Source organism: Grus americana, chromosome 1 (assembly GCF_028858705.1).
Source record: "Grus americana isolate bGruAme1 chromosome 1, bGruAme1.mat, whole genome shotgun sequence".
Classification (NCBI taxonomy): Eukaryota; Metazoa; Chordata; class Aves; order Gruiformes; family Gruidae; genus Grus; species Grus americana.
This window is the reverse complement of record NC_072852.1, coordinates 117,313,525-117,325,553: the sequence shown is the minus strand read 5'-3', so window position 1 is coordinate 117,325,553 and position 12,029 is coordinate 117,313,525. Positions and strand designations below refer to the sequence as shown.

General features: G+C 37.8%; 1 protein-coding gene across 8 annotated transcripts in view; it reads right to left on the bottom strand.

The window, feature by feature from the left end:
• Positions 1–12,029, bottom strand: part of ITSN1 (intersectin 1) — a 142,253-nt gene that overhangs the window by 24,513 nt on the left and 105,711 nt on the right. For all 8 annotated transcript variants that reach the window (XM_054813507.1, XM_054813539.1, XM_054813498.1 and 5 more), the window contains 3 exons: positions 7,703–7,824; positions 4,490–4,607; positions 316–507 (listed from right to left, as the gene is read on the bottom strand). In XM_054813507.1, coding sequence (XP_054669482.1) covers positions 316–507; positions 4,490–4,607; positions 7,703–7,824 — 432 coding nt within the window. The remainder of the gene's footprint in view (positions 1–315; positions 508–4,489; positions 4,608–7,702; positions 7,825–12,029) is intronic.

The window sequence follows — 12,029 nt, the reverse complement described above, 5'->3', positions numbered from 1 at the left end:
GAAAAAGGAGGAAAACAACACATAAGCAAAACAAAACAATGAGCAAATTCAAGCTAGGAAAATGAGTCAGGCATGTAAACAGCATGGTGCAAAAATGATAAAGGGAAACATGCTACAAAAGGGATGGGAACTAAAAATAAAACAAACGTAAAATAAGGTTTGCATTACAGAAGGTCTTCAAAGAGACTTTGACAAGTGCAGCAGTGGTGAAGCTTTGAGTTCTGCAAACCACAGCAGAATCACAGCAATGCTGCATGTTTCATCGTAAAGTACTACACGAATAATCACAGCACGGCAGCAGAGAAGGTCACTTACATTGCTGGCTTGGGTCCATGTCTGTTGTCAGCTTCACATAGTTGGACGGAAAGAGACCCACTTGTCCATTCACCTCCCCTTTCCACCAGTCTGGGTCTTCCTTGTTAAGGACGTTTATAATCTGGCCTTTATTGAACGCTAGCTCATCGTCATTCTGTGCAGTGTAGTCATACATGCCAATTACTTGGCACACTGTAAGATAAAGGAAGAGGTCTATCGCACTGGTAACGTTTCAGCAAAACATAAGCTATGCACAAACCAACTACATAAAACACTACAGATGTCACAGTAGAGTTTCAAGACGCTACACTGATGTGATCCGGTCCTGCCCCTCTCTCCTGTGCCCCTGTATCAGTGCTTAGCTGACCCCTCAACAAATTGGCTCAAGGTGATTAAAACAACCAAAGAGTTTCCTAGCAGCGCTGCTCTCTCAGTCAGCTTACTGAGGGGTCAGGATCACGTTAGGGAAGGCTGAGCACAGAAGCGCAAACTGAGAACAGTGTAACCTGCCTGGATCTGTACCCAAGATATATTTGTTTGAAAGTGCTCAACAGTAGGAGCAGATTGGAAAAATTGAAGATTTTAGCAAAAAGTCAAACACTTCAAGGATGTTAGCTTTCTATTGACGCTTCTCTTGCACTTGATATATATTTTTTTTGCCTACAGAAGCACCAAATTTGTTGTACATTTATAAAAACAGCATTCTGCATGCTCGCCAACCCGTTCTGAAAAGTATCCCTTCCAACAGAACTGGTCAATGGACAGAATAGTCTGGGAAACTAAGTTGCACTACCTGAAGTCTGAAAAAGGCACTTTTCTAGTTAGCACTGGACAGGCTCAAAACAGCTCTGTAATTCAAGAGAAAGCTAACGGTCATATCTTTGTACTACCACTAAGATGTTAGGAACACAAAGATCTTGGAAAGGATGAGAAAAATAAAAAGCATCCTAGGCCATTTCGGCTGCTCTTCTGGCACCACAGGACTGCTCCCAGCAGCCTATTTTCTATTCCCTTACTGTGAAACTCATCAAATCTGACTGGTTCTCAGAATACAGCCATTTCTGTTCAATTATAATAGTTTTCTTAATTCTCTAAAGCAGCAGGACTATTTATTTAAGTATATAATTTTCTCTATTTCTCTGATGTTTTCTCTATGCCAAGTCATAGAGCTTCTGGTATTTTGCCTTGAGACACAAGACTTCCATCTAATTAGCCTTGCTGTCAGGTTTTCTCCATTACATTAATCCTAAAATTTTCTTTTATTTTCATTCTTGTACTCAGTCAGCAACTTATTTAAATTTGTCAAATAGCTCCTCTTTTTTTTTTTTTTAATTTATATTTCAGAAATTATTCAACTCCTTTTAGTTTATACAAAGATCATAATCAAATAAACTCCACATTTAACAGGAATCTACATGTCTCAATATCTAGCTTTGTTACTTGCAAAAGGGAAAAAAACAATTTAAAAGGGGCACTCACTGTCATTTGTCACACCTAACACGTCAACTAACCAAACTGTACATTTCCCTGGCATACTGGAGATAAGCCAGTATTTCTAAAGGAATGTGTATTACGGTGTACTCCTGGTTTAGGTAGTTTTGTGCTAACACAAGTTCAAATGTGTGAACACCACTGTTGTTCATATTTCACTTTAAAGACCTGTGAATCTGTTTTACAGCATTCTTTTTACAGGTTTACATGTTATTACCAACATTAAGAACGATACAGGTAAAGTTAAGCTAGACCATACCCGAATACTATATGTACATTAACAGATTTGTAACCTGCTCTAGGGTTAATTTCTTTCAAGAATTTTTCGTTCGGATCATTCCCTTCTACCTCAGAGAATTTTATGAAATTTGGTGGTGTTCAGTAGTATCATCAGAACAGTCTAAACAGTCCAATGGGATCCCAAGAATCACCTTAAACTTGGGGAGGTAATTTAAGAGAATTCTTGAAGAGACAGGACTCCTCAATTGAACCTGAAACAGTGACCTCATCTTGATCTTATTTACACTTGGTCACAAAGCTTAGAATACATCTTAGTCCTGTATAGAAAGTTCCTACAGTAGTCCCAGAAAGAAAGTTCTTCACTTACTTTAAACTCCAAAAGCCACTGCCAACAACAGAAGCAAGCTATAGCCTACCTTCTCTGAGCTCCAGTGCTTTTCAGCCATTTGTTACCTTTTTAGAAAGATTGTCTATTGATTAATACTAGTCTTACTGCAACAGCAGAGGGAAACTAGGCTCTCATATAACACTCATGATGAGTACAATCTATGATGTTGTCTTTCTTTAAACAAGCATAATGGTTGAAATAAGTTTCCCACTATTCTTATATTGTGAACTTCCTCATGCCTGACTAGCTCCAAGTAGCACTAACAGTTCTTTTCATTTCTCAGCACCAGGAAGGACATGTTCATGACACAAGCTTAGAAGGGAACACATACAAAGCAGTCAGAAATTAAGAAAACCTCAAAGTATAAAGCAAAAGCATCCATGCAACAGAATTAAAAAAGAAAGTTGTTAAAGTCATGCGGTTTGCATTACAGTATGGCAGATGGAGAGCATATACATTAAAAAAATGACAAAAGAAACAGAGGTTTGGATGCTACTAGTTTCTGATGGATCCCCTACCTTCAAAACCCAGACAATAATGGCACACTCTCAGACCCTTCATAATGCACCACCTTGGGCACTGTTCAAGCCTTGCAGATGGTTTTCTTCAGGCTTTCCATGTCTTTTGCTATAGTAAGCCTGCCCACTAACATACTTCCGCTATGAAGATGCTTCTGAAGCATTAATCTCAAACTCTTACATTAACCACACAGTTAGTGAGGTCATCTATCATAATGGAAAGACAAGAATCTTTTTATCATCCTCCAAAATGAAAGGTCCATAACAAAGTTGAATTTGATAAAAATGAATGTCATTAAGATTGTTATGTTCTGTAGGCAATGAAAAAAGTGCTAAAAAGTTTATTCTGTAGAAGTTTTATTAGCATGTGTGAAAAGTGCCAGACTGTCAAACCTAAAATAATTAAAAAAAAAAAAAATCCCTTCATATGGCCTTGTAAAAGCATGTCTCAATGCTGAGTTACCGTTTTAACTGCAGGACCCAAACTCAAGAGTCTTTACAGAAGTCTGATTTTCTGCACCTTTATGACTACCGTCAAAGGAGCCAATTAGCACCATTTATAACGTTTGCCTTCTCTGATACAGTACTTTTATTTATACCAATGACACGTGAAACTAATACCACAGTATTTTATTCTAGTTCCATAAACCACATGATAATCCTTCATACACATTTAAAGAGGAAAATTATGCTTGCTACCATTTTTCATTTAGAAACATGTTTCATTTTAATGATAGACATTCAAAAAATGGCCTGTGGAAGCAGCAAGCTTTTGCACCCTGCCACACCCAACTAAATCCAAACAGATGACAGAAAACCACGTCAAGTCTTTTGGGTGGCTTATGGAAGAAGACATCCATTCTATGTGGTTTTGATTGACAAGAATCCTCTTTGCTTAGTACTACATCAACTCACAAGCCCAAAATGGTTCAAGACTGAAACAGTCACAAGGAATGAACTTTTTGTTCTCAGTCTTCTGCCTGGCTCCATACCTTGCAGTAGACTGAAAGGACTGTTTGATGTTGCCTGTGGCGGAGCTGTAACAAATAGCTTTAAAAATAGAATGGTCTATCACTCTTGTATCCTTTCATAAACCTTAAAATAAGTAGCTATACAGGACAAAAAGCTACATCTTTGTTTGAGTGGTTTTCTCATGCTTCATGTTAGGAAAAATAAAAGGTTCTGAATGAGAAGTGCCTCAACTGCTAGGTCCATGGACCATTCTGAACCTTTAAAAAACTCCTTTACTACAATAAGTGCAAACAAATATGACTGAATTTGAATGGTTTACTCTTTAAGATGTAATGTCACAGATGGTTTTTTAGCACTCAACAGTTCATATGTGAGGGACCACCACCATCAATATACAGACCAATTTTATGTTTTTCTCATGTAAAAGAAAAAAAAATAAAATGAAGAGTTTAACCAAAGTGCCTAGTTTAACAGATACTACAGAATGTCCACTTATTTTTAGAAGTCCTATTGTAAACGACGCACATTACAAAAACAACTTTGTTAATGCAACTGCATTGCTTACCTGAAGGTAATGCTGTTGATTTAGGTAGCTCGGTTGGTGTAGTTTTACTGGTACCAGGGCTCAATAGTTTTACATAATTAGCAGGGAACCATCCTATCTGCCGTTTTTTCCCTCGTGCCTAGCAAAAAAACAATTCTTTTAAGAGGATTAAGCACATCAATAGATCCTTAGACAAAGTAATTCAGCTAATATTTTAACAACTGGCAGTCACACTGACTATTTTAGAATTAAAAAAAAAGGCATTTTATGAGAAAAAAAGCTATTTTTGTGGCAATAGTTTAATATTATGATACTTCTATTATGTGAAGTAAGCTTTCATAATACATAAACAGTAGTTTATAATATCTAACCAGTATTATTTACTGCTAATTTGAGTGATTTTTCACTTAAGTGTTCCTAGTTTGTGTGCTTTATTATTAATACTACAGCCCTGATTCTTCAGAAAGATTTCTCCTGATTCTGTTTAAACGATAACTCTAGAATATTAGGCTAGCTATTGCATTAATGAGTGGCAGCATTTACATGCTTTTTCATTATGCAAAGAATTGCATTTAAATAGATACCTAGATTGTGATAGATTAAGTAGAGATTAAGAATCCCAATTACCTCTTTTCTTCTAAAAAAACAGTACCTAAATTTTTTATAGTCTCTCCTACCCAAACAACAGAGTATAAACATGTCACATTAACCAAGTGCTAAAAGAACAGCAAAACATCACAGCAAGAAAAAAAGGGGTAAAGTTTGGATTCAAATACAAAATCCCAAAGCCAGATTCTAATCAAACAAAAATTAAGCTTTGGCAACTACAAATACATATGGATAGACACTGTCCAAATGATCTTAATTAACAGATGTTAAGGTTTTGGAACGTACACTAGATGTTCTCGTGCCTATCTAATCAGAGAACATCAGCAAGAAAATGTGGTGCACACGTGTCTTAGTGTGCGTGTGGTCCACGTGTGTGTGCTGAGAGAGCAGCAGGTTACTGTACACCTGGCCTACAGCAGTGCTCTACAGTTTGTAACGTAGCTGCAATGAGTCACTCTCAGAGACAGGGTATTGTTGGGACTGACGAACTGCAGGTCCGATCCAGTGTGACAACGCTTGTGTCACCAAAGCAGGATAGGAATTTGACAGAAAGTGCATCCTGTTATTTTGCCAACTGCATTGTTCATTGCAAATAAAACCAGAAGAAAAATCTTTACTGTAAGAAAGGTTATTCTAAAACTTTGAATCAAATCTCAGCTTCTATTAGATCTATGTTATGAATTACTTTATTCTCTTTTTGTGTTAGAATAAGGTTGGAATTTTGGGCATGTAGAATTTTGCCTTTAAAAATAAAACATGTTAATTTTAATGAAAAAAAGTCATCTAACACATATACTATTCTTTCACTACTTCCTTCCCTCTCTTTTTCTTTACTGAAAAAGAAAGCACTTTATATCAAGTGTATCTAGATCATTCATTTTAAGATATTCTGGAAGACTGCATTAAACCTGGCAATATAATGTAAGACCACACATTTGTCTTATTTTACCTTCACTCTGATCCCTAAGACAAGCATCATCAAAATTTACTTGAGGCTGAAACCGAACAGTACATACTCTTCTAAAATATCTGCCTCTTTGAAATTAAATGCATAAAGAAATGTTAATATTAGTGTCCTTCTCCAAATCTTGTCATCATTTCACTACCTGGGGGGAGGGTGTTGCTGTTTTTATTATTAACTAATTCCTCAATCCATTTCACAATACTGCTGCATTAGCCTTTGTGCTCACATAACATAGGAGCAAGAACTAGTGTTGGAACGGGAGAATGAAAAGAATAGGTAGGGGACTCCTAGTGAAATAAAAATAACTAGTAAAACCATATGTAAGAGAGTAAGGTATCCAAAACTACACATAAGTATTTACGCAACCAAAAACTAATTTAAAAAAACCCCTCACATTAGCTGTTAGGTGGTCATTGTGACAGCTCTTGTCCAGTGAAGCTTATTATCTTAAAATACATTTAATGTGAGAGTCTTTAAAGCTACAAGTTAACAACAACATAAAAGTTAGTGAGAATGAAAACCAAAACCATCCTGGAAGTTGAATTCTCCACAAAAGATAAAAAAATATCACCAGGAAAGGCAAAAAGAACAGGCAGTAATGTGGAAAAAAAATATTTGAGCTAGTTTGAGCATCTGCATTGCAAAAATAAATCAATTACATTCTTTCATGTAATATTCCCTGTTAAAAAAACAAAACCAAACAAAACCTCATTCAGTGGTACAGAACACAACTGGAAGAAAAAAAAAAAGGCAAAAAAAAAAAGCTTTGCCACTGAAATTCACAGAGAATCAAAGTTTCTGAATTGTCAAGTTCTACTCTTTAAAAAAAAAACCTGATTAAAATATTTTATTATCTATTACCTTCTCATACAACTCTACTTCTGATGCTTGCAACAGACACTATTCTTTTGACTCTTCTACGTTAAATTGAGCTGTTGCTGAGATGGAGGCCATTAGACTGGTATTCTACACTGCCACATTCATTAAGTAACCTGAAAAAGTGGTGGCCATCTTACAAAAGCCACTGCTGTAAAATACTTCTCAATCTTCCAACAAAAGGGATAGCCAAACTTTTGGCTGAAGGAATTCAGAAAGCTTTTTAGGAAGACATTCAGGACTGCGCAGCCCAGTATTTCTTCCACTTTCCCAGCGTGCACATGTATCAGCTGAGCCGAATGCACGTGATATGCATGGTCACGTGTGGAATGTGACGTACGACCCAGCAGTCCCACGCACTCCTGTTGCGTGGCTGGCTTTCCTTACCACCTGACATGACAACTGCTTGTTTGCTCGCATGAAGATGACTACTAGACACAAAACTGGGAGGATTCAAAAGCAGCTGAAGCAGTACACCCTACAATCCACTCCTTCCTTATTTCTGAAGGGCCACCAGGAAAATGAACAAGGGAGTGGACTGCAGGATGGGCAGTATCCTTGACTTACAATGAGCACAATGGCTTCCTCCTGCTGTCCTCCAAAGTTATTTCAAGTTCAAGGGATTGGAATGTATGTATATTTTTGTAAAGGCATTTTATTTGTAAATGTTTAATTGAGGAACATTTTCAAAATTATTTATCATTGATGCATTCATCATTTTGAACTATTAAAAAATTACCAATTTTTTTACATGGAATTTTATTTTAAAAAAAACAGTAACTAACTTGGAGCTCTCCTTCCCACCAGCCACCTGGATTCTTCTTTCTGATAAGAATCAATTGACCAGGAGCAAGAGTAAGCTGTTCTGGACCCGTTGCTGTGTAAGAGGCAATAACTTGGGCAATTTCTGTTGAAGCAGGGGGGGGAAAAAAAAAAGTTAATTTGGAAAAACCTGAGCACATTCTATACAACATTAACTCTGCTGTTATCACTGGCACAGTATATCCATTTTGTATTCCTTTCCATAAAATTGCTATGCATTTATGTAGTTCCATGAAAACATATGGTAATTATAAAACAGATCAGAAGTTCATAGCACTACAGGAATAAAACAGAGGTGCAGCAGCTCTATAGGTAGGATATAAAAAATATTTGAAATAGACAAGAATAATGACCATCATTAGAGCTATATGGCTCTTAAAATCAAGTGTCATAGCAGTGTTTTCCAATAAGTACATTTGTGTAGCATCAGTTTGGACTAAAAAGAGGAGATATGTGTTGATGACAATATAATAAAGAAGTTGCAGTAAGAGGTACAAACTAATGAAGGGCTGCAGAAAATTTTTTACCACCAGACTAGACAAAAATGAATATTTTCAAAAAGTAAACAAACATTTTAAAGGTTTGAAACCTTTATTCTATGAACAGCAGTACAAAACTGGTACCTTATCTAATCACCTATAGCAGGAATCTAATGCAGAGTATCAGTGAGCTCACAATTATCTCTCCGTTCAATTAGCTAAAGTAGACAATGCAGTTTACTCCATTCTACAGTGGCTGTGGAAAGACAGATGATAACTAGTCACCACAAAGTCTGGCAGGGTCAACCCGGTTTTTGAACCAGTTTGAACCGACAGGGGTTTATAAGCAGCTGTAGGTATTTTGATGTGCTACTGATAGCTTTTAAGTCAGGTTTAGTATGTCATCAAACCACGTTTAGGGTGATGGAGAGTATGTTTAATACTATGATAATTGGGAATCTTTTGTAAACAAAAGATGGTAGATTTAGAAACTTTTTAGCTTTTGGTAAGCTAAACCTTTTAGGCTGCCACATTTACGTAGCCCTTTTTTAGCCATGAGTTAAGGGGAATCTATGGGGAATTCTGTTTTAACCTTCATTTAGTTGTAAAGGGTCTCAGACATCCAAAGCAGCACAAAACTAGTGTTGTTACTGCTGAAAACTCCACTTTAGGATCCCAGTACATAGTCATTCATCACTTAAGCATTCTCCTTAACAAAACAATCTAGGGGTTGGGGTTTTTTTTTTGGGGGGTGGGGAATTTTGTTTTTATGAAAAACCTTTCCTAGATTAGTAAATTCCGATCCTGTGTTGAAGACAAAGGAGGTTTTTATTTGGCAATGCATCAAATAAAAATAGGGACCAAACAGCTGATGTGGGCACTGAGTTTGACTGGTTATGGTTGTGGTCTAAGACTATCCTAAACAAGCCCACAGCAGAGCTGGTAGTACAAGATCACAGAAATGTGTCTCAATTGCTTCAGTGCAAAGACAGCCAGCTTAATTTAAAACCTCAGCAATTATCTGATCACAGATCAATATGCTGCTTGAGATTTTAGCTTTTATTTGAAAATCTTGATAAAAAATATCTATCAGTTATTTTCACTTATGATGACTGTTTGTATACATTTTCAATCTAGTCCATCCTAAAAAATCAGCACTGGAAGACTAAGCAGAAGAAGGTCACGCCTGCTGTCAGTTTGTCCCTTTATAAAGCAGCAGAAAGCAACATGACAGTGTGAGGCAGACTAGCAGTCAACACAGCAACAGCAAAAGGGACTGAGGCTGAAGGGAGCAAGCACAGAGAAGTGGTCTCCAGCTTTCACCTGGGCAGCCGTACTAAGAAAGTAACAGAGCGCTGGGCACCGTCCTACTTGGCCCTCTCTGTCAACAAGCGCCAAACTTCCTGTGGCCAAGAGAAACAGCAAAGGAGCTCAGTAACAACACATCACCCACAGGCTGGGAAAGGAGGGGGAGTCTGTTGGTAAGGCAGAGAAAGGGAGCAGTGATTGAAAAGGCAATTGTAGGCAGAGGAAACTGCAAACTCAACTCCCTTGAAACAGAGGGAGGTTTTATTGCAGGGAAGAAGCAACAAAGTGATTTGAAAACCGCCAGGAAAATGATCAGATGGTTTCCTTAAAATTTGGAAAAAAAGGATGATTTGGAAAATTAAAAATGGCCAGAGAAGCATTCAAGATGTAAATGAACAACATAAGGAGGATGAAGAAGCAGAGAGATGACAAGCAATCTGAGGTCACTGCAAATGATGACACATGCAGAATTAACTACGGCAGAACCTCCCTCATGATACCTCAAAGAGGGGAGAGGCAGGCACATAGAGGTGATGACAAAGCCAGTAGCTGTTAGAAAGATGCTTTAAACCTGGATCTGGAACTTAGCACACAGTGTGAAAGCAGAAGATAGGAGAAAGAATTTCTAAGTAAGATATAGTAGGTGATGACAGGAGAGCAGAAAGGTTTACACAGAGAAAAGCCAGCAGCAGCACAGTCTGTCCTGTATGAAGGCAAAGCAAGCAAGCTATTTGGCAGGAAACATGGCTATACTGCTAGAAAGTCTGCAAGCTCCCTGCATTTGCAGGTTTTTCCACAGAATTACATTAATTCTTCCACCCTGGGCTATTCAGTAGGCAAAATGAACACAAGCAAAGTAACTGTGGGAGTTTGTCCAAATCAATTTATTTTTTTTAAATCAGGCAAAAACCTCTCTCATTACCACGACAATTATAATATTCAGTATATCATACTGAAAGAGCAAAAATCTTATACCTTGCATCTCTCTCAGAACAAGAAATTTCTCATTTTAGTCTACAAAAAGGTGATTTACAAGGTTCCAGGTATCAGATATCCTCTTTCAGCAACCAACAGCATAAAGAATTTTTACTGTAGACGGACTGTGTGTTAAATAAGTTATAATACAAATTACAAATTTAACATTCAGATCTTGCATGTCAGAGAAGCAGAAAGTTAGAGAAAACAACTCAGCGAAAAGTTAAAAAAAAACCCAGAAATAGCCTTCCTTCCAGGAAGGACTTTTTAAGTACTGAATTACTGAGAAGAGATCCAATTCAACTACTGTCCAGGCCAAAAAATGTGGTCTCTACTAAACCAGGTACATTTAGAAAAAGAAAGAAATGCCTTCTCACAGATATAATTGTCCTCATATTGCTGCTTAAATTTGCAGACGGCAGTTTCTTTTCCCTTGCCCTTCAACACACACTGTTACCAACTCCCACCCACTCATCCTGCTGCTTCTAGAATAAACAGGAATATTTCACCTCATTCATTAGCATTTCACTTGTATTGGCTGAGTGCTTGCAGCTCATTTAGAGCAAAAACATCCATGAATCTCTTTGCTGAAAAATAGGCAGAACTGTTACCAAACTGTTCTTAAACTCCAAAAGATTCTGAACACAGCTTTTGTCAACATACCCCAGTCTCTACTTCACTGAAAGTTCAAATGTAGGAGACTAGTGAATATAAGGCTAGTACTCTAGGCTGAAGTCTTGCCATCCACCATTCTCTCATGGATGGAAAAAGCAGCCAGACCCATCAGCATCTTCCCACTATTCCTAGCAGGTATCACCTTCTAGAGGTTTTCCAGGAAAAGGCATGAGTGGTTTCTGTCCAAGCCCTTCTTTTCATCAGTGAGATTTGACAAGAGCAGCCCATTGCTCATATGTCAAGGTAGAATAAGCCAAATGAAGTTGGGGCTGCTGCAATCTACTCTCCCCCCCCCCCCCCTCCTCTTACACACTTACACAGTGAACCAGTTCAGGGAGACAAAGCAAAACCTCCTCCTCACAAGACAAAATATGCATATACATGCGTGTGTGTGTGTAAATAAGGCCAGATTTGGTAGATCACATCCTTGAACCACCTCACTGTGCAACTGAAAAAGCCTCAGAGAAAAAGACAGAACGGAAGCATGGTGCACCCCCTATTTAGTTTGGTTCAGTTCAATGCAAAGTCACCTCTTTGGTACAAAAGCAAATAAATACACTGAGGGGAAAAAAGCTGTCTTCTGGAAAGTTTACAAATGCCTGCCAGTGGCAGAGAATTTACTTGTCTAATGATCTTTGGAAATACAATGGCTGTTTGGAAGGACAGCCCCCACCACCCCAAGAGCCAGGGGACCTCATTCTAGCCAACAGTAACCCACAACATGAACTTCTGTAATCTGACCAGGCTTGACAGGCAATAAGCTACATAGCATGGATACAAGGTATGCACTCTGGAAAATGAGAAGCAGGCACAAGAGCTCACAAAGTCCACGTATCCATATTGTGTGGCATTC